Source organism: Taudactylus pleione, unplaced genomic scaffold (genome assembly GCF_031769625.1).
Source record: "Taudactylus pleione unplaced genomic scaffold, aTauple2 ptg000129l, whole genome shotgun sequence".
NCBI classification, from domain to species: Eukaryota; Metazoa; Chordata; class Amphibia; order Anura; family Myobatrachidae; genus Taudactylus; species Taudactylus pleione.
In genome coordinates, this window is record NW_028284531.1 from 6,186,092 (window position 1) to 6,206,934 (window position 20,843).

At 44.1% G+C, this 20,843-nt stretch overlaps 1 protein-coding gene across 1 annotated transcript in view; it reads left to right on the forward strand.

The window, feature by feature from the left end:
* GALK2 (galactokinase 2) overlaps positions 1-20,843 on the forward strand; it is a 245,251-nt gene that overhangs the window by 11,561 nt on the left and 212,847 nt on the right. Inside the window, exons 2-3 of the mRNA XM_088472801.1 lie at positions 19,274-19,362; positions 19,762-19,885. Coding sequence (XP_088328927.1) covers positions 19,274-19,362; positions 19,762-19,885 — 213 coding nt within the window. The remainder of the gene's footprint in view (positions 1-19,273; positions 19,363-19,761; positions 19,886-20,843) is intronic.

Sequence of the window (20,843 nt, forward strand, 5' to 3'; positions counted from 1 at the left end):
ACTAAAGGACGGCGATTTCACGATATCTCTGGATATCAAGGACAACTTTCTTCACATCCCTATCTAGTCGCCTCAACAGGCGTTTCTGAGATTCGGATTTTGGAACTCTCATTTCCAGAGTCAGGGCTTACCCTTCGGCCTATCATCAGTCCCCACATTATTCACATAGGTCATGGCTGTGATTAGGTCTCTCCTTCGGAAACAGGGGATCACTATTATCCCTTACCTGGACGATCTTCTGCTGAAGTCCCATTCCAGGGAACAATTACTGCAGAATATCACAGTGACTCATGAGTGGATTCTGAAATTTCCCAAGGCTCAATCGGCAGCTGACGCAGAGGCTATAGTTTCTGGGTATGCTCATGGAAACCTTATGTCAAAGAAAGTTCCTTCATCAGGAAAAAGCAACTTCCTTTCAGGAGATGGTGAGGACGGTCCTTCGCCAGTGTCTGGTATTGGTTCATGTTTGCATTCAACTCCTGGGGTAGATGGTCAAGGTATTAGAGGCCTTTTCCTTACAGACGATTTCACTCCAGGACATTTCAGCTAAACCTCCTCTCTCAGTGGACAGGATCCCATCTTTTCCTTCACCAACGTATAAGGTTAAATCCCAGAACATGGATACCCCTTCTCTGGTGGTTGAACTCGATACTCCTACTGGAGGGAAAGAGATTCCGAGTGTGGTATGGGACTCTTTTTCACCACAGACGCGAGTCTGAGAGGATGTGAAGTGGTGATTCAGGAACATCACTTCCAAGGCCGTTGGATATCACTGTGTCTGCTGATAAACATATTGGAATTGCAGGCAGTGTTCTACGCTATTCAGACAGCAGATCACCTGTTGCGGGGCCGAGCAGGCAGGGTACAGTCGGACAATGCCACGACAGTGGCGTACATTAACCAAGGCGGCACCAGATGTCGGGCGGCTTTAAAATAAGTAAGCCGGATTATAACCTGGGCGGAAAAGTTCGCAATGGCAATCTCCGCAATCTTCATTCCAGGTGTAGCAAATTGGGAAGCAGACTACCTCAGCCAGCAGAGAACTGGGCACTACATCCGCAGGTTTTTCAACAGCTGGTCCAATGGTGGGGTCTTCCACAGGTCGCCCTCATGGCATCCAGACAAAATCATCAACTGCCTCTCTACTGCTCTAGGACGAGAGACCCGGAAGCAGTGGCAGTAGACGCATTGTCAACACCGTGGCACTTCCAATTTGTCTGTTTCCTCTGTTTCCATTTCTCCCTTGCATTCTACAACACCTCAAAAGGGAGAAGGCCAAGGTTCTATTGGTAGCTCCGGAATGGCCTCGCAGAGCTTTGTTTTTCATCCTTCAACTTCTGCTGGTCGACGATCCGTGGCCATTTCCTCTGAGAGAAGATCTCTTACTACAGAGTGCTTTAGTCTATCCAGACTTAAAGCGACTATGCTTGACGGCGTGGCTGTTGAAAGGGCCATCTTGAGAAGTACAGGGATCCCATCCAGGGTAATTCTTACTATGCTTAGAGCCCGGAAGGAAGTTGCTTCTAAACATTATCACCGAATTTGGAAGGTTTATGTGTCAGGGGGTGAACGTAGAGGGGCTCCTTCTACAGAATTCAACCTAGCCAGATTTTTGCTTTTTTTGCAAGCAGGTTTCTCAGCAGGTCTGCGGTTGGGTTCTCTGAAAGTTCAAATTTCAGCTCTGACGGTTTTCTTCCAGAAGAAGTTGGCCTTGATGCAGGAGGTAGAGATTTTTCTACAAGGTGTGATTAGGTTACAACCACCCTTTGTTCCTCCGGCTCCATGGGATTTGGATCTCGTACTTTCCTTCTTACAGTCTCCTCTGTTCGAATCTTTGCAATCGGTGGATCTAAAATATCTTTCGTGGATGGTAAAATTTCTTCTCGCACTGGCCTTAGCCAGGAGGGTGTCGAAACTAGTAGCTCTATCCTGTCGTCCTCCATATTTGTTTTTTCACGAGGATAGAGCGGTACTCCGTACAATAATGGACTTTCTTCCAAAGGTATTTTTGGCATTCCACATCAACCAACTTATTGTGGTACTGGTTCTTCCACAAGATTCACCTTCGCCAAGATCCTATGATGTTGTTAGGGCTCTTCGTATTTATGTGGAGAGGACTGCAGCCATACGTAAATCAGACACTGTTTGATTTGTATGATACTGTTCATCCTGGCTTACCAGCCTCCAAACAGTCGCTGGCCTGCGGGAGTTGTCTGACCTTCAGACAGGCGGATATGGCATCATCCAAGGAGCCTCCGCCTTTTATTACAGAGCATTCCTCTCGCTCAGTGGGTTCCTCGTGGGCGGCTGCTCGCGGGGTTTCCATGGAGTTACACAGTTGGACCGGCATATCTTTATTCTTTTTTATAAATTTGACGTGTTTACGGCCTCTGCAGTGCAGTATGGCCTGTCTGTTTTGCAGGGTTCTCAGCGCTTTCCCGCCTGTAATGTGAGCTCTGGGACATCCCCACTGTCTCTAGCCTCCAGTGTCAATTAGTGGATGAAGGAGAAAACAGGATTTTGACACTTACCGATAAATCCTTTTCTCCGATTCCATAAGGGACACTGGACGCCCACCCTACGCTGTTCCTTCCTGCCAGGGTTGGGGTCATTTTATGTTATGACTGGTAGAGAACTGTTTGATGTCTCTGGTTGTGTTTCTGTTATTTCACTTTTTCATATGTTCTGTGTACTTGTTCGCCTCCTCTTCTTCCGTTTGTTTTTTCTCAACTCCCCTCTGGCACAGTTTTCGAAGACTGGGCTTGTAGGGTGGTATAGAGGGGGAGGAGCTAGTCACACTTCTTAAAATAAAGTGCCAAGCTCCCACTCAGCGCTGTCTATACCACACTGTCTATAGCCTACAGTGTCTCCTATGGAATTGGAGGAAAGGGATTTATCAGTAAGTACCAAAATCCTGTTATCAAATAACTGATTATTTTATTTTAAATATTTTTTTTTACATGCATATGTTTATTAAACCTATCTATTGGTGTACTCATAAACAAGCCTCCTGTGTCTGAATAGAGAGCAAACCCAAAATATCTATTTAAACTGAAATGCAAATTATATATCGCCAAGCGCAGTAATTATTGTTTTTATACTTTTTCTCTTTGAACTTCGTCAAGACCACGCCCTGTCACACGGTTCCATAAAACTGGGTCACTCTTAAATCACACAGGTTCTGGGGCGCACCCGAAACATTCAGACTGTGGCAGACAGCATAATCAATCCACAATCTTTGATCCTGGCAAATTTTAGCATACAGAGATTACAAACAGCAGGGGAGATTGAGTTCAGCCACAAAGTACCACTGCGGACGGGCCCTCTACTGTCCTGGACTCCAGTTCCGGCATTCCCCACCTGATGGCAGCCCTGCTAGACATGGTCTTCAATGTTGGTCTGTAGAGTGATTTTAGGGGGTGATTCAGCTGTGGACGCAGTGACAGGGATTATCGGGAATCTGGCATGCGCCTGATCGGTACTGTGCGGGTCTGCAATCCTGCACGCAGTCTGGCAGCACCCTGTCAGTGATTGACAGTCTGCTGCCGATTCTGGCCAAGGAGGGGGCTGTGACGGCCCCTGTTTCCCAATATGGAGGTGTTGAGGGAAGGGGGCTTGTGAAGAGGCCAGGATCTCTGTCGGCTGACGGAGATTTTCTTGCCTCTTTTACTCATCTGTGGCGGCCGGCTTGCGTGACCCCATGGTAACTCAGCCGGCCAAAGGGATCGCAGATCCGATGCTGCATCTTTAGATGCAGCTCGTATCAGCAATGCATGCTGGAGGCGTGACGCAGTGATTTCTGAAACTCAAGTGATTTTGGAAGATGATTTCTGTTCTCTAAGTCAGTCTGCTCCTGATATACCCCATTCCAAAGTATGAGAATACGCTGCCTTCACTGTCATTTACTCCTAATTTGCACAGTTATCTAGGTTATAGGTGAGTACAATGTAAAAAAAAATGAAGACTGCAAGTGTACTTCAGGGTCCAGTCTTCAAACCTGGCAACGTGGGTTATCTCAGCTAGATGTGCATATCTGGTGATGTGTAAATGGACAATATTGTTGCTGCTGATTTGATACTATTTCCAAAAAAAAAAATAGTTATGTGCAAGAATGCATTTTGTTTGACTAAATAGCTCCATCTGGTGGGTATGTTTATAACTATACATTTACTTTCCCACTATCATTCTCTTTATTAGCAGTTTAAATAAAATAAAGGGTATTATGGCTCAGGAAAAAAATATTTTTAAATGGATAACGAAACTGTGAATAAAGGTGATATCTTTACTAGTTAATTGTTTGGGAAACCATTGCTAACTGTAAAGGCACTGAGGGGGCTATTTATCAAGCCTTAAATAAAATTATGGAGAAACTGCAGTTTCTGCAATATTTATGCAGTCCCTGCATGATTTCCTTTTGTTTGTGCAATGATCAGTGTGCAAAAAAAGTGACTAGATTCCTGCTGTTGTTTGCACTGTTCAACTATTCTACCCCTCCCCTCTTCATTCCCTTCTCCACATCCCTCCCTCATTCTAAATGGCCATATAGAATGTATTAGAGAAATCCCAAAATTAGGTGATTTTGAAAAATCCCAGAATGAAGTGATTTTATTAAAACAAATACAAATGTTAGTACAACTAACTTTCATTGTTTGATGGGCTTGCAGAGCAGATGCAAATATAATTTATACATGCATATTCTCTTGGAGGATAACACACAACAAGTCAAGAACACATAAGAATATTGTGGCACTGGCAGTAAAGAGTCACACACTGAATACGATTATGGTACCGGTTTGTTTAAGATACATGTCAGTTCTTAGTAAAAGTAATTGCAATAGCATAACAGTTTACTACTTTCTAAGTACTGTACTTGAAAATAAAATTCCAAAGCTGAGTATACACTATATACAATGTATTGTGCGATCTATCGGTCCGACGTGAATCAGAACGCTATATCTTACACCTCGTATAGTTTGTACGCCAGATTTTTCGTTCCCGGCGGTCATTCATCACATAGTCTTATCTGCTGTCCTGTACGTCAGGTGGGAAGATGCAGTGAAAGATGTGGTGTAGTTACATCATACTTGCCTACTTTTGAAAATGACTTTGAGGGAGATTGTAGATGGCTGCAGAATGCGACGCGCCTTTGTGGGGGCGTGGTCTGCTCCACCCAAAGGGCGTGTCTAACTCCACCTATGGGCGTATATATTCCTATAAGCTGACGCCCTAGCTCCCCCACTGACATTAATACATCTCTACCCTGCCATATTGACATTAATAGATTTCCCCCCCAGACGCACACATTCATTTATATGAATAGATTCACACACACACAGACAGTTTCACACACATCACATGAATAGATTCATACACACAGTCACACACACACACACACACAGTCTCATACACAGTCACACACAGACAGTCTCAGCACATCCCATGAATAGATTCACACACACACACAGTGTCTCACACACAGACACCCAGTCAGTCACACACATCATATGAAGATTTCACCTCCACACACACACACAATTACATCACATTAGTACACACACACATACATCACATTACTACACACATACATCACATTACTACACACACATACATCACATTACTACACACACATACATACATCACATTACTACACACACACGCATACATCACATTACTACACACACATACATCACATTACTACACACATACATCACATTACTACACACACACACACACACACATCACATTACTACACCCACACATACTGTACTACACACACACATACATCACATTACTACACACACATCACATTACTACACCCACACATACATCACATTACTACACACACACATACATCACATTACTACACACACATACATCACATTACTACACACACACATACATCACATTACTACACACACACATACATCACATTACTACACACACACTTACTATACTACACATACATCACATTACTACACACACACACACACACACACATACAATTACACAGTAATAGATCTCCCTCCTTCCCTCCCCCACGGCACTGACACGAGTTATACATGTGGCAGGAGCTGCAGTGAGCTCTACACTCACAGTCTCAGGCTCAGGCAGCTCCTCTGTTTTCAGTGTCCTCCGGCGTCGGCTCCTCCCCGCTCTGTCATCACAGGCTGGCCAGGGAATGCTGGGAGCATCAGTCTCTCCCAGCAGCAGTCTGTGAGCAGGGAAAGGCGTGCCCAGGAGACCTCACAGCAGCCACACTCCTGCCTCCCTGCACCCGGTGAGTGCGCCCCTGCGTCTTAAGCTTCGGGCCCCGCCCCCTTTATCTCCGGATTCGCGCATGCGCTGTCCGGACTTTTAGACAGGGCAGAGGGAATGCGGGGGATTCAACCTACTTTACGGGGTAGCGGGAGCTCCCACCTGTATTCGGGAGACTCCCGCAAAAATCGGGAGGGTAGGCAACTCTGAGTTACATGCAGCATATAACTATACCCTGTGCCGTTGTACTGTGGATCATGCAGTATGTAAGGCATGCGCAATGTATCATTACATCGCATCGCACCATCACATGGTATGCACCCAGCTTTACAGTAGCACAAGCATGGTCAATTAACTTAAGGTACCTGAGGGAGGGCAGGGTTTGAGAACCACCATGAGTTGACTCATCGAAAATATTTACATACAATGTACAGGTACATACTAATGGCCCCATTTAACAACTATAGATAACCCCTTTAGCACTTGCTAAATTGGTTATGTTATCCTTTCAGTATACAACAAACAGTGTTAATCTAAGATGGCCGCTGTTTGTCACTACATCGCTCTCACCATCTTTAGATGGAGAGAGTAATATTGTTTCTATTGCCGGCAACAAACTTTTCGGGCTTCAGCGAAGCCTTCCAGGCATGGCCGGATCCCTGCATGTACACAGTCATGCACATACACAGACTGACTGCCATGCATGTGCCTGAAACATCAAATTGTACTGTATGATCAATCCAAGAGCACATTAATGTACACAATTGATAGGCCTTGAGACTTTGGAAGACATTTTACAAGCATTGGGGGCTGCACTATGACTCATGTGACGTGCACATCTCATAATCACCCAAGGGAATTCATTTGCAAAATATGTAGCTAGAAGCCAATGACGTTTTCTCTATGTAGCTTATGCACTATGAAGCAATTGTTCTTTAATGCCAAAAATACAGATTTTGCACTAGAGTTGGCAATTTTCACAAGATCTAACACATCACTTTAATATTCAAGCTGATTGGAACAAAAAACAAAACACAGACTGTGGGCTGCTCTTTGTCAGAAGCATCAGTTGACTCACCTATCACAACAGAAAGCAGCGGATCTGTCAAAGTTTCACACAGAATGTCTCTGTATTACAGATGTGTCCTCACTCGTCTTTGCTGCAGTCGCGCCAAACAGCCATTCTCTGCGAACCTGGTCCCGCGAGGCTCTGCTAGCGCCGGGTGTTTTTTTTGCATCACATCTCAAATTAATGAGCACAGTCTCCTGGTGCGTCCTAGATGCATTTTCGTCAAAAAAAGACGCTAGCAGAGTTGCACGGGACCTTGCAGCTCACTCGCCAAGCATGTCACGCTGCATGGCGTATTGAGGCTAGATGAGCAAGCACACATCTGTACTTTGCCAGGCCATACCGTATAACATTGGCTGCCTTCTGCTTTCCTAGCTTGACCTCTTCTATGACCTTTTTTGAGCAAAATCTTTAGAAACTTTACGAGTCTCATTACCATCAGCAAGTCTTATTCCACCATAAAACTACAAATGTTGGCTTCTAAGAGCATTCCCTCTTTGTCTCTAGGTCCTATTTGAAGGACTATGTCTATACGAGCAGATTGGCATCTGGACATAGCTTCTATGTTGTTAATATGATCATGCATCTTTTATAAGGACAGATTTGCCACTTGTATTGATTTTAAAGGTCTTGTACGAGCTTTGAAGTATGCAATAGAATTTGTTTTGTTTTTTTAACCAACAAATCTTGTAGTTCTTAAACCCTTAACCATGAATCACTGAACTTTTGAATGCTGTAGTATTAATTTTTTATTTTATTTTACTGGCATTAGTATGACTGGGAGTAGTGTTTGATGAACATTCCTCATCATTGCTTACATTTTCAACATCCTCTGACACAAAGGACTCATCATCTTCCACAACAATCTTTTTTTTTTTTTTTGTGACCTTACAGACTGAACAGAATGCTCTTGGAATGCTGGTAAAGGCCCTATCTTTTGGAACAATGTCATAAAGTTTACAATGCAACATTAACAGTGAGATGGTGATGGGTAGCTGCTTGTCGCTGATGATGTACTTTGCGAAAATTGCTGTGCCTTGCCCACGATGCACTCCAATAGTCTGTCTCTGCAGTCTGCGCCAGTCAGTCTGTTGGTAAACGATACTGTATTGTAATATCAATAATTTGAGTTAAATATTTATATAGACAAAGCCCTATGTCAGGGATTTATTATAGGACAAGCTGTTGCCCACGGCTTCAACCACGATGAAATTGCTTCTGTCAACAATTTCTTTATTTGAGGTGTTATAGTTGTATTGCTTTGCATAGGGGCCCTGTCACGGGAGTAGCCCACGTGACCTGCAGCACTTTCACTCACCACGCACACCAATGTCACTGTGTGCCCTGAGCACAGACTATTATGTACCCTATGCTATTCAAGTGAACGCGTGCCCAAAGCACCTCTTTCCCCCCCTCCCCCCCCTTATCGTGCCACACCTATCTCTTGCAGTCATGATGTCAATGCATTTTGTTTTTGTTATTGCTCAGCTTTAACTTGACGGATCGAGATGAAACGAAGTGCATGAACATCGGTTCACTTGTTTTTGTGCCAACTTGGAACAAACAGACATATAGGGGTATTCAATATGGGAGCGATAACATAGTTTTTGCGTTAATATCGCACTTATGATGTCATTATCGCAGGTTTTAGTTTTATACCGTATTCAATTTCAAAGACTTATCGCAGTTTTGAAAAGTCTTTGATAAAAAACGGTGATAACTTTTCACCATAGAATAGGTGTCGAAAAAAAGTGCAGAATTGGGGTTTAGGGGTGCAGGCTTAAAAAAAATAGCCTGCACCCCTGGGAATGACATTTAAAAAAGAACTGTCTCAAAAAAAGTTATTAAAAAAATAGGGACACCCCAAAAAATGTATTTAAAAATTGGGGTGACAAAAAAAAATGGGAAAAATATGATTAACAATAGGGAAATAGGTTTAGGGCTATTCTGCAAGTATGCGGCAGATGTTTTCTAGAATAGATTTATAGCAGCAGGTGCACAAATGCAGAATTTTTAAAAACTTACTTTAGGGACATCAAAATATGCTAGTACCCATTTTCATGTACCCCAAATTTGATGGGACCACTTAAAAAAACGAAAAAAAAAAACCTAAGTGCTCTTCTGCATCACTTCTTCAATGTCGGGAAAAAACACCTGCTGCGGCTATTTAAATCCCCAACTTTCATTTAAAGGCTAAAACGGGGGTACCCATAGTGATCCCCCATGTTTTTACAACTTTAGGGCGGTCTTACAATTTTTTTAAGGAAAAATTCGTAACTTTACGCAAATCCAACTTTGGAGGCTCCCGTTTTCGTTAATTTTATATTGGATAAGCGGGGGCGCGCCCGATACTTTAACGCAGGCAAAAACTCCGATATGAAACGTTAACTTCGACAGTGAAGTTAACGTTTCATATTGAATACCCCACATAGTGTGCTTATAAAATTACAATAGAGAGGACACTATACGAGAGTGGATCGAAAAGTCTGTGTCCTGAGCATGAATAACAGAGAAATTTAAGTTCAAATAGCATTTATCTCTCGACATAGGGCCTGATTCAGAGCCGGACGCTCTGACCAGAACGCTCGCTCTGAATCAGGGCCCTCCATTAAAATGGAGCGTCCTCCTGGACGCTGGTATAGCTGTGGGTGACCACCCACAGCATATACGAGCGTCCAAAAAGATGGTCGCGATGGTTTTGACCATCGCGACCATCGGACTTGCGACGGAAACCCTGCGGTAGGGTTTCCCAGCCACAAGCCCTGGAGTGATTTTGGCTGTCGCAGTCCGGGTCTCGCACATGCGCACGACGGAGCTCCCTCCGTCGTGCGCATGCGCAGTGGGGAACATCGACCCACTTGCGAGCGTACTGCCGCTTGCGAGTGGGTCTGAATGACCCCCATAGTCTCCATTTACTTCAATATACTTCTCCCATCGATGCTCCTACCTCTTGATTCCGTTCAGGAAAAAGTCAGTTGATTGGTTTTCACACTAGTCCTGTACAGCAGTCATGACATAGGGCCTGATTCAGCAAGGATCGCCATTCTGCTAATACGCATGCAACGCAGATGTTAATATCATCGTGATATGCAAATCATTGCATTCGCATTGCGATCGCAGCCTAACATAACGACGCCCACTTCCCCTTACAGCAGTTTATTTTAGCAACATAGCAAAATAATTGGTAACATCAGACTCATACGCAGTTAAGGCAGGTCAGACCTCAGGAATTGCAAACTTCAGCGCATGCTAGGAGGCCTCAGGCTGCGTATGGTATTGCAGTGGATTATTTATGCACACACATGCAACGGCATTGAAATGCACCCCCCTGTCACCTTCCACAAATGGCACCTCCTGTCAATCACTCTGCGATGGGTCTGCGTAGCTGCTGCGATCGCAGTCCCAATTGCAGTGGCCGGTTCACGGACGCGCACCACGATGCATGCACAGTATGCAACAATCGCCCGATTGCGTGCTTATTAGCAACTGCGATCCTTGCTGAATGAGGCCCAAAGTCATCAGACGCAAAAAGTCTTCCCACAAATGTGTTCCTTGAGCTTTGGAAATAGCAAGAAGTCACTAGGGGCCAGGTCAGGTGAATAGCGGGGATGGTCAACCAATTTGAACCCTGCAGCATCTCTTGTGAACTGGCGTGTTGTCTTGGTGGAACTGGCCCCAACGTCACTGTTTTCTCTGCCCCTTCTTCTTGATTGCCTCATGAACTTTTGGAATCCGTTGTGTGTAGTAGTCACTAGTTATAGTTACTCCACAATCCAAATAATCAATGAACACAATTCCATCCGCATTCCAAAAAAACAAGGCCATAATTTTGCCAGCCGGCGGCTGAACACTAAATTTCTTTGGTGGAGGTCAGGTTGCGTGTTTTCATTGCATGCTCTGTCTTTCGACTCTGCATCGATATGGTGAATCCACGTCTCCTTGTCGAGAATCTTTAATAAAAACCCAGTTGGATTTGCACGATAGGTGGCCAAAAGACACTTGCAACATGTCAACCTCATTCACTTCTGATCAGGTGTCAACATTCTCGAAACCCCAAATTTTAGCGATGTTGTTCCATTTGTTATTCAATATATGCAAAAATAAAAGAATTGTGCCGTAATTTTCCACAGTGTTCTCCTAAGACTTCTAGTAGATACATACAGAAAATCAATTTAGTCACTCACTAACTGTAATTCTACCATTGGCTCTGAATCTGGTCACACTGGTCAGATGATGATGGAGTGGTACTGCTGATGCTGGAGCTGGTCCAGGAGGTCCCCTGGCTGTGCTGCTGCAGCTGCTTGTCCCTCTCAGAACAGCCCCCTCTGAGTCAGAGTTCAGTCTCTCTCCCTCCTCCCCTGGCTCCTCACCTCCACTCACTGTAAATTCTTTCCTGCATGCACCATCCATGCTGGCTGCGGCTGCCACTGCAGCACTGCTGATGACTATCACTGTCTGCTGCTACACAAATTTTATTGATGGTTGTTTAAAGCTGGTGCCACAGTTGCCACTGGAAGTGGTAGATATCTAAATACTCTAATGTGACTGTGGAATCGGTATGATATACCACTGGGCGGGAGGATGCTGGCGGTCAGAAGACCGACAGCGGCATCCTGATCTTCAATATCCTGACGGGCTGGTAAGTACCCTAACTCTCCCCCTCTTCCCCCCCTAACGCTAACCCTCCCCCAGTGGTGTCTAACCCTCCCCCTGGTGGTGCCTAACCCTAACCCCCCCCCCCCCCATTGGTGCCTAAACCCCCCTCCCCGCAGCCTAACCCTCCCCTAACCCACCCTGGGAGGTCCCTAATTCTAACTCCCCCATCCCCGGGCTAACGCTAGAATATATATACCTTCGGGATGCCGATGTCTGTATCTTGATCCCTTCATGATCGTGGCATTGGCTTCCTGGCGGCCGTCGGGATTTCTACGTCGATATACCAGCATCCCGTCAGCCATCATCTTAACCACATCCCGTGACGGTGATTAATATGTCTGGCGCAGCCACACAGCAGAGCAGAGCTGAGTGCTGCTGCTAACCAATTATCACCACCACCGCAGCTGGTCTACCCCTCTATGTCTGCTGCCCACTCTGCCACGTTCATCACTGTCTCCTCCCAATTGGTGCCGGTGGGAAAAGCACAGCTGGGCTATTATATCACTGGACACTAGTCAGGTGTTGGCAGGGGGGGGACGGGACGGGACTCACTGATTGGCTGAACTATGACCTGGCTGTAACCTACCTCCCCTTCTCACTATCTCATCATCATTGAAATGACTGACTGACTCCTGGACCAATAGCTAGGAGTACATGGCCATTTAAAAAAATTAATAGGTCTATTTATCTTGGGTTTACAGCATTTGACATCCCAGCGCGTGATCATATCAATAATATGGGAGTCATATCAATAACATGAGAGTAAGCTATAGACATAGCTTATGTACAGATGTAGTAATGTGATGTGATCAGAGATGCTGATGGTGAACACAAATAATGAAAAGGTGTTAATTTCGTGTACTCCACATTAAGTGAGTAATTCAATTAGGCACGAGATAAAGCTCCAGGTTTCATGCCTGGAGCTATTAAATTATTCATAATTTTCCCATTGAGGGAAACACTGGGTTTATGTGCACTAACCTATAGATTACGTGCAAAGAGCTGGACTCTATGGGTTTCCCAGTACCTAAATTTCAGAGTTTGGGGCATACTTGCCTACACTCCCAGAATGGCCGGGAGGCTCCCGAAAGTTGGGTGGCACTCTCGGCCACCCGGACAAGTAGGCAAGTCTCCCGCACCTGCATCCATCGCCAGCACCACTCACACCTCCACCCATTCGCAACCCCCCGCCGCTGCCCACTTATAGCGGACAAGTGGGCGGTCCCTGCAGATAAGCAAACTGCATGACAGGCTCCATTCCCACCTCTGAGACTTCAAGGTGGGGGCACGCCTCTTGCGTTTCCGAGATGCTTGGTTTCAGACCAGTTCGGTTTCAATCCGCAATCTGATGTCTCTGGGCTCCAAGATAGAATTTGCAGCTTCCCCTCCATGTCGCTTTTTTACCATAGATCTCCCCGTCTCCCAACAGAGATAAAAGGTGCTTCAGCTGGCAGTCCAGAAACTAATGGATTATGAGGTTTTGATCCCTGTTCCAGGCTTCATTGGCTCAGATTCTCAAAGACCATGTAGCTCTGACGCACCAGGTTCTCATCCATCATGGCAGGATTGTCAATTTTCAGAAATCCAGCCTCTTTCTATCAGCGCCTCCAGTTTCTGGGGATGATTTTGGACACTGCCTTCATCGCGTCTTCCTCCCAGTAGACAAGGCTCAGGCAATTCACCAGCTTGTTCACCTGGTCCTCAAACCAAAACTGGTTTCTATTCACTTATGTATCCGTCTCCTCAGGAAGATGGTGGCAGCTTTCGATGCTCTCCAGTTCAGCAGATACCATTCTTGCCCCTTCCAGTTGATACTTCTGGCTCAATGGTCCAGATCCCATCTTCACATGCATCGCCTGACACGGCTGTTGACTCAGGCTCGCATCTCACTTCTTTGGTGGATTCAGCTTGACCATCTCAGAGAAGGTCACCTGTTCAGCATCTGGGATTGGATCGGCCTTACAACGAATGCCAGTCTCGGAGGTTGGTGAGCGGCAGTTCTGGACAACCACTTCCAAGATGGTCGCATCAGGAGTCGACGCTACCAATCATAGTGCTGGAACTCCGTGCAATTTTCAACCCTCTTCTGGAGGCTGTCTCCCTTCTCGAGAGTTGGCCGGTTCGAGTTCAGTCGGACAATGCCACAGCCGTAGCTTACATAAATCACCAAGGAGGGACGTGCAGCCGCATGGCCATGTGCGAGGTGAGTCACATTCTTTGGTGGGCAGAACTCCACGTGTTTATTCCAGGAGTGGAAAACTGGGAGGCCAACTATGTCAGTCGTCAGGACCTTCATCCCGGAGAATGGGCCCTTCATCCGGACATTTTTCAACAGCTAGTATGGAGGTGTGGCAGGCCGCAAATAGATCTCATGGCCTCCAGGCACAACCATTAGGTGCCTCTTACTGATCCAGAACTCTGGACCCGAAAGCCGAGGTGATAGACGCTCTGGCGGTACCTTGGAGGTATGATCTAGTGTATCTCTTCCCTCCTTTCCCCTTCTCCCACAAGTCCTCAAGCATATCAAGTGCGAAGTGGCCACGATCATCCCGGTGGCTCCGAACTGGCCACGCAGGGCCTGGTTCTCAGATCTCCAACTGCTCCTCGTCGACGATCCCTGGCCATTGCCTCTTGGACCGGACCTTCAGCAACAAGGTCCATTCGTATACCAAGACTTACAGTGGCTGTTTTTAACAGCATGGCTGTTTAGGACACTATCTTAAGACATAGAGGTGTTCCAGATTCGGTGATTCCCACCATGCTCCGTGCTCGCAAACCGGTTACGTCAACTCACTATCATCACATCTGGCGTTCTTATGTGGCCTGGTGTGAAGGACGGGGCTTCCCACCACCGCCTTCCGTTTGTCCCATCACGGGGTCTGGGTTCTCTGAAGGTTCAGGTGTCGGCATTGTCAGTGTTTTTTCAGCACCGCTTTGCACTGTTCCCTGATATTCAGACTTTTCTGCAGGGAGTTCTCCCACCTCCGTTTGGTTGGCCTACAGCTCCATGGTACCTAAACATGTTTCTGACGTTCCTCCAGTTTTCACTGTTTGAGCCATTGGAGGATGTGGACCTGAAACTCCTCATTTGGAAGACTGTCATCCTGTTGGCCTTGGCATCGGCAAGGCGGATTTCGGAGCAGGGAGCTCTTTTTTTGGCCTCCTTTATCTCATTTTTCATAATGATCATGTGGAGCTCTGTACAAAGCAGATTTTCCTGCCTAAGGTGGTGTCCGCCTTCCACATCAACCAACCGATTGTGGTTTTCGGTGTTGTCGGAGGGCCCCCAGTCCTCACACTCTTTGGATGTAGTTCGGCTCTCCGGATTTATGTGGCCTGTACAGCAACATTACGCAAGTCAGATTCTTTGTTTGTCCTCTAAGATGCTGCTCTGCGTAGTTGGTTTGCTTCTAAGCAGACGTTGACCAAATGGATCCATCTCGCCATCCGACAGGCCTATGTTGCCAGTGCTCAGCCTCCACCTGTTTTGATCTCTGCACATTACACTTGTTCGGTGTGTGCTTCTTGGGCTGCCTGTCGTGGCGCCTCAGCCTTACAGTTATGCCATGCGCCACGTGGTCCTCGTGTTCGGTTGTACCGATTTCATACCTTTGCGGCTTCAGAGTATAGTTTTGGTCGCAGGGTTTTACAAGTTCCTCAGGGCTCTCCCACCTGGGGGAACACTTTGGGATGTCCCCAGTGTCTTGATCTTCAGTGTTCCCTTAAGGATGAAGGAGAAAATAGGTTTTTGGTACTTACCGATAAATCCATTTCTTTGATTCCATAGGGGACACTGGATGCCCACCCAATGCTGCTTTACCGGCCATTGTGTTCTGATTTTACATATGTTGTGTGCACTATGTTGTGTTGTTTTTTTTTTTGTGTGTTTGGCCGTTGTTGATGTTGATTCCTTCTCCTCAGTTACTGTCTTCTGATTCTGTTCTCCGTCTCCTCTCAGGCTCATTTTCGCTAACTTAGGCTTCTGGGGGGTAGAGAGGAGGAGTCACTCACAATTCTAAATTTAAAGTGCCAGCTCCACTCATCCACCCGTCTATACCCCAATGTCTTGATCTCCAGTGTCCGCCTGTGGAATCGGAGAAACTGATTTATCGGTAGGTACCAAAAACCTCTATTCAGTGTCTACGGACGCTGACAGTGGGCGTCAGTCATTGCACATTTGTAGGCACGGATGTGCACACGGGAAGAACTTTGTAGCTTCATTTGCATAAAGTTGCAGACTTTATACAAATGAACTGAGTGGTACTGGTAATTATCTGTGTGCATGTTGCTGGCTTATTACAATATTACTGAATCAGTGACTGAGATCTCTATGTTTTAACATCTGCTCCTGGTGGACTATTTTCCACTTACAAAAGTTTTATCGGCACTTATTAGCATATGACATGCTTTTATGACGTGCAATATTATATATTGCTGTTTTTACATTGTCTATTAAACTGTATAATTTTTACCCTTGCATTTACACAGTTCTCATTTGAATATATATTATATATTTTTGTTGCAATCTATTACAAGATTTACATATATACATGCACTAATTGCACCATTGTTTATATTCTTCTTTACATGTTAAGGGGCTGATTCAATTATTTATGTTTCGTTGATCATCCCATGATCGGCTGCGCACATATTTGGCCATTATGGTGGGCTGAACATGGCAGGTTTTCCTGCAAAACCTCCTGTAGGGAAGCAGACGGAACAAGTTGCTAGGTGTGGTATGCTGTTCCAGAACGGCACATCACAGCCAAGCTACTAATTGAATTAGCCTCACAATTTGGCAGAAGAAGTATATGGAGCTCTAGCTCTCTGGAAAATGATATGCATATCTGAATAAGTTGGTAATGGCAGCAGTTTAAAAATGTTAGTTGGAATTTAATGTTTTTGTTTTTCAGGAACACTATGTATAGCAATAGTAAAACATTACCCATGGTTCATTAACTATTGGTAGCAATTAGCAAGTTGATACAACTGTTTTCTTTCCTTAACGTTTTATTCAGGACACCATTTGTCTGCCTTTAGTCGTAATTTGATTTACACAATGCACAAACTGGTAAATCTTTTCGGTCATGTAAACCACACAGCCGTATTGAATGACGTAAATGGTTGATGCTTCTAAACTTGTTCTGGGGCAACATTCTGCTCAATAACAATATAATGATATCTTTTGTACCCAACCACAGCATTTTAATTACTATTTTGCAGTGTGCTCACAGCAGTTGGCAGTCTGGCGCAGCAGTTAAATTGGGAAAACTGATCTTTCAGATTGGCTGCAATTCTTTCTAAACTATTCCCAGTAACTGAAAAGTATATATTTGCCAGCCAGACTATGCCTTGTAACATGCACTGATATGAAATCTAAAACATGATTTTAGAGAACCACGCATATGCAGATGGATTTAGAGATAAATATATCTTTAGCTGCATAAACTGTTTGATACAAATCAAGAAAACCAGCATTGGATTCCTTAAAGGTCAGCTAAGACCCAAAATGTAAATGTTTGGATACTAAAGGTGGGTACACACCTAAACGATATCGGGCTGATTTGGCCAAATTGTAAAGACAAATAGGGCATATCGTGCAGTGTGTATGCCCGATTTGTGCGCTCCCGCGGTCGCATGTGACATCAAGAACACGGATTGCAAATTACAGAATTGCCACAATCTATTGCTGATGTATGTGGGCTTTAAGGTATAAAAACCTGGTTAGGTGAGTCAAGGCCCCCATACATCAGCAATCGATTGTGGCAATTCTGCAGTCGATTGTGTATACAAATCTGCAATGTATGGGCTTCACAGATCGCAGATTGCAACCAAAAAGTGATTGGAATTGTTAAATCAGATTGTCCAACATGTTGGATTTCACAGATCGATTGGGGCTGTAGATTGCTAGTGTATGGGCATGATCAGCAGATTTGCAGACCGTTACTAGTAAAATGATGGGCCTTTCAAGATTGGCATATCTGTGTTTGCTGCAATCGATTTGCAAATCACTGAAAAAGATCTGTAATGTATGGGCGCAGACTGCTAGATTGGGAAATCCTAAATTCGGGCAATAAATCTTCAAATAGTTTAATTGTGGTTTTCAGATTGCTGATGTATGGGGGCCTTTAGTCAGGGGGAATATGAGGGAGAGGTTGCATTCTTCCCTCATATTCAGGGGTGCTTCTGCTTCTCAGCTTAGCTGTGCGGCCATTTGGTCCACTGTACACATGTTTGTACTGTTTATCTTTTTGATACCTTTGCGGCCACTGATGCAGGGTTTGGTTGCATGGTCTTGCAGGTGGCTAAACACTCTACACTCGGGAGGGTAGCTTTGGGACGTCCCCAGTGTAACTCCAGTGTCCCCTAGTGGACGAAGGAGAAAACAGGATTTTGGTACTTACCGATAAATCCCTTTCTCTAATTCCATAGGGGACACTGGATGCCCACCCAGCACTGTTCTTTCTTTCCTTAGTATGTTACGACGGCATGTTTTTTGACAGCTGAGTGTTTGCTGTTCTTTTTCTCTGTGTCAGTCCGTGGACTGTTTTTACTCTTGGTTCCTCTTTCTTCTTGTCTGTCTTCCTCTGTTGTCTACTCTTCGTCTCTGCTCTAACTTAGCTAATCTTAACTGAGACCAATGGGATATAGAGGGGGAGGAGCAAACTTCAATTCTAAAGAATTCTTCAAAGTGCCAGGCTCCACTTATCACCAGTCTATACCCAGTGAAACTCAAGTGTCCCCTATGGAATCTGATAAAGGGATTTATCGGTAAGTACCAAAATCCTGTTTTTCCTGGGTATGAAAATTTATTCTGGAGGCATTTAGTAGACAAAAAGATAGCCCAGTGAATACTGACTTGGTGCAGGAGTATGGGCTCAGCTTTTAACTTTTGTATCTAAAAGGTGAACATATTGCACATCTGTATCAGTTCTTGATACAAATAAATCAAAAGAATAATCTAAGTATGGTTTTAAGTAGCTGCAGATGTTTGGAATGAGATAGTGAATAAGACATGGCCATATTATATAAAATGTAATGTATTAACATTTAGGGGGGAATTCAATTAGCCACGATAACCGTTTTTTGCCCTTTTAATGTGCTTGAAAGTGAATTTCGGGTGAAAAAAATTGCCCTATTTTCAAATTGAATTGTGCGTAAAACAGGAACATGCATACAGGCGAAAAGTGAAATTAACAGGAGATAGGTTCGATAAGTTAATGCATGAAAAGTTTGTTTTATTGTGAGTAATTGTATTCCCCCTTAGACATTTTGTTTTACTACGTTTTGCAGGTTGTTGAAGCTGAAGGAAATGTTCATCTCTAATTTTGGCTGCGAGCCATCATTTTATGCACGGGCACCAGGACGGGTCAACTTAATAGGTGAGACAAAAATATTTCCATAGTACCTTGTAGAAATGTCCAATACAAAGTGCACTCGTAATGTCTTTTAGTTTTCATTTTGGGTCTTTTTTTTTTTTTTTTTTTTTTTTAAATTCAACCAAGACTAAAAATTGGTCTTGCCTCTTTCTATTTTATGTGCTATGATTAGGACACCTCTTTCCTGTAGATGTGTCATTTAGCGCCATTGCTATGATTTTATTGTTGATGTCCACTGTTTTTGATATGTTACTTAATCGATGCTAATTGAACTGTGGGCATTGGGCAAAACATGGATCTTGGGTATAGCAAATTTCAGAGTTTCATTTGATATAGCATATTGGAAGAGTTTTGTTTTTACATTCATAAATCATTTGTATTCCCTTCATGTTTTTGATACAGGGGAGCATATTGATTACTGTGGCTATGCTGTTCTCCCAATGGCTATTGAACAAGATATTTTAGCAGCTGTTCAATCTGTTCCCTCTCATGAGCTTCATTTGACCAATACAAATCCATCTTACTTGTAAGTGCATTTTAAGCTTCACATTGTGATGCATTTATCTTATTTATGAACATATCCTTTAGTAAATCATATTTATACATAACAACTACTTGTTATTTTCTTTAGGTTGTATATGATATTGTTTTAGTCACCATTTCTTTTAGTTTCTTGACCAGACTAAAGTGAACCATGTTATGCAATATCATCCTAAAATCCGAAAGAAAAGCTCATTGAGAATTCCGCACTTGTTTCCCAAGAGTTGGCATTATTTTTATTTGGAAAATTGCAGTGGTGACATTAGATATTTATCACATTAAAATTCAACTTAGGGAGCAACTCAATTAGGTGAGGCTTGCCTCGCACTCTGTATAAGGTGCCAGGAGCAATTTAATTAGTAGTCCCACGGCCAGATTGACGGCTGCTCATTTAGCACATTTAGGGAGTAGAAGGAAAAATTAACTATCCGAAGTCCTATGTGCAGCCGCAATACTGATTGTGAAACTTCAAATTGAATTGGTCCCACCACTTTACCCGGGTTAACACAGTCCCCTAGGAGAACTTATTATCCATATCCACAAAATATATAAAACATGTCATGGAGTGTGTTATGCATTTTTTATTCTGGAACTGTAATCACATTTGATGGACAAATAACAACTGCTTGCTACTGTATGTACTAATCTGTACATAGAAGGAAAAATGAGGGTGTTGGCTATGGTAGCCAATTAGATAATAGCTATCATATTCTAAAGTGTACTAGGTAATTGATAACTAGACTCTGGTTGGTGGTTATGGGTAACTCCTCCACTTTTCCTTTTTAGAAGCTTTAGTAAATCCTGGCCCTTAATTAATTTTGCTTATACATTTCTGCACTGTTGTAAATGGTTGCAGATGAATGTAAAGTATGAGGTGGGAAGTCTGCAGAGTAAGCTGAGCATTGAATGTAGCTGTAGTGTTTTAAAATGTTGGACCTACATTA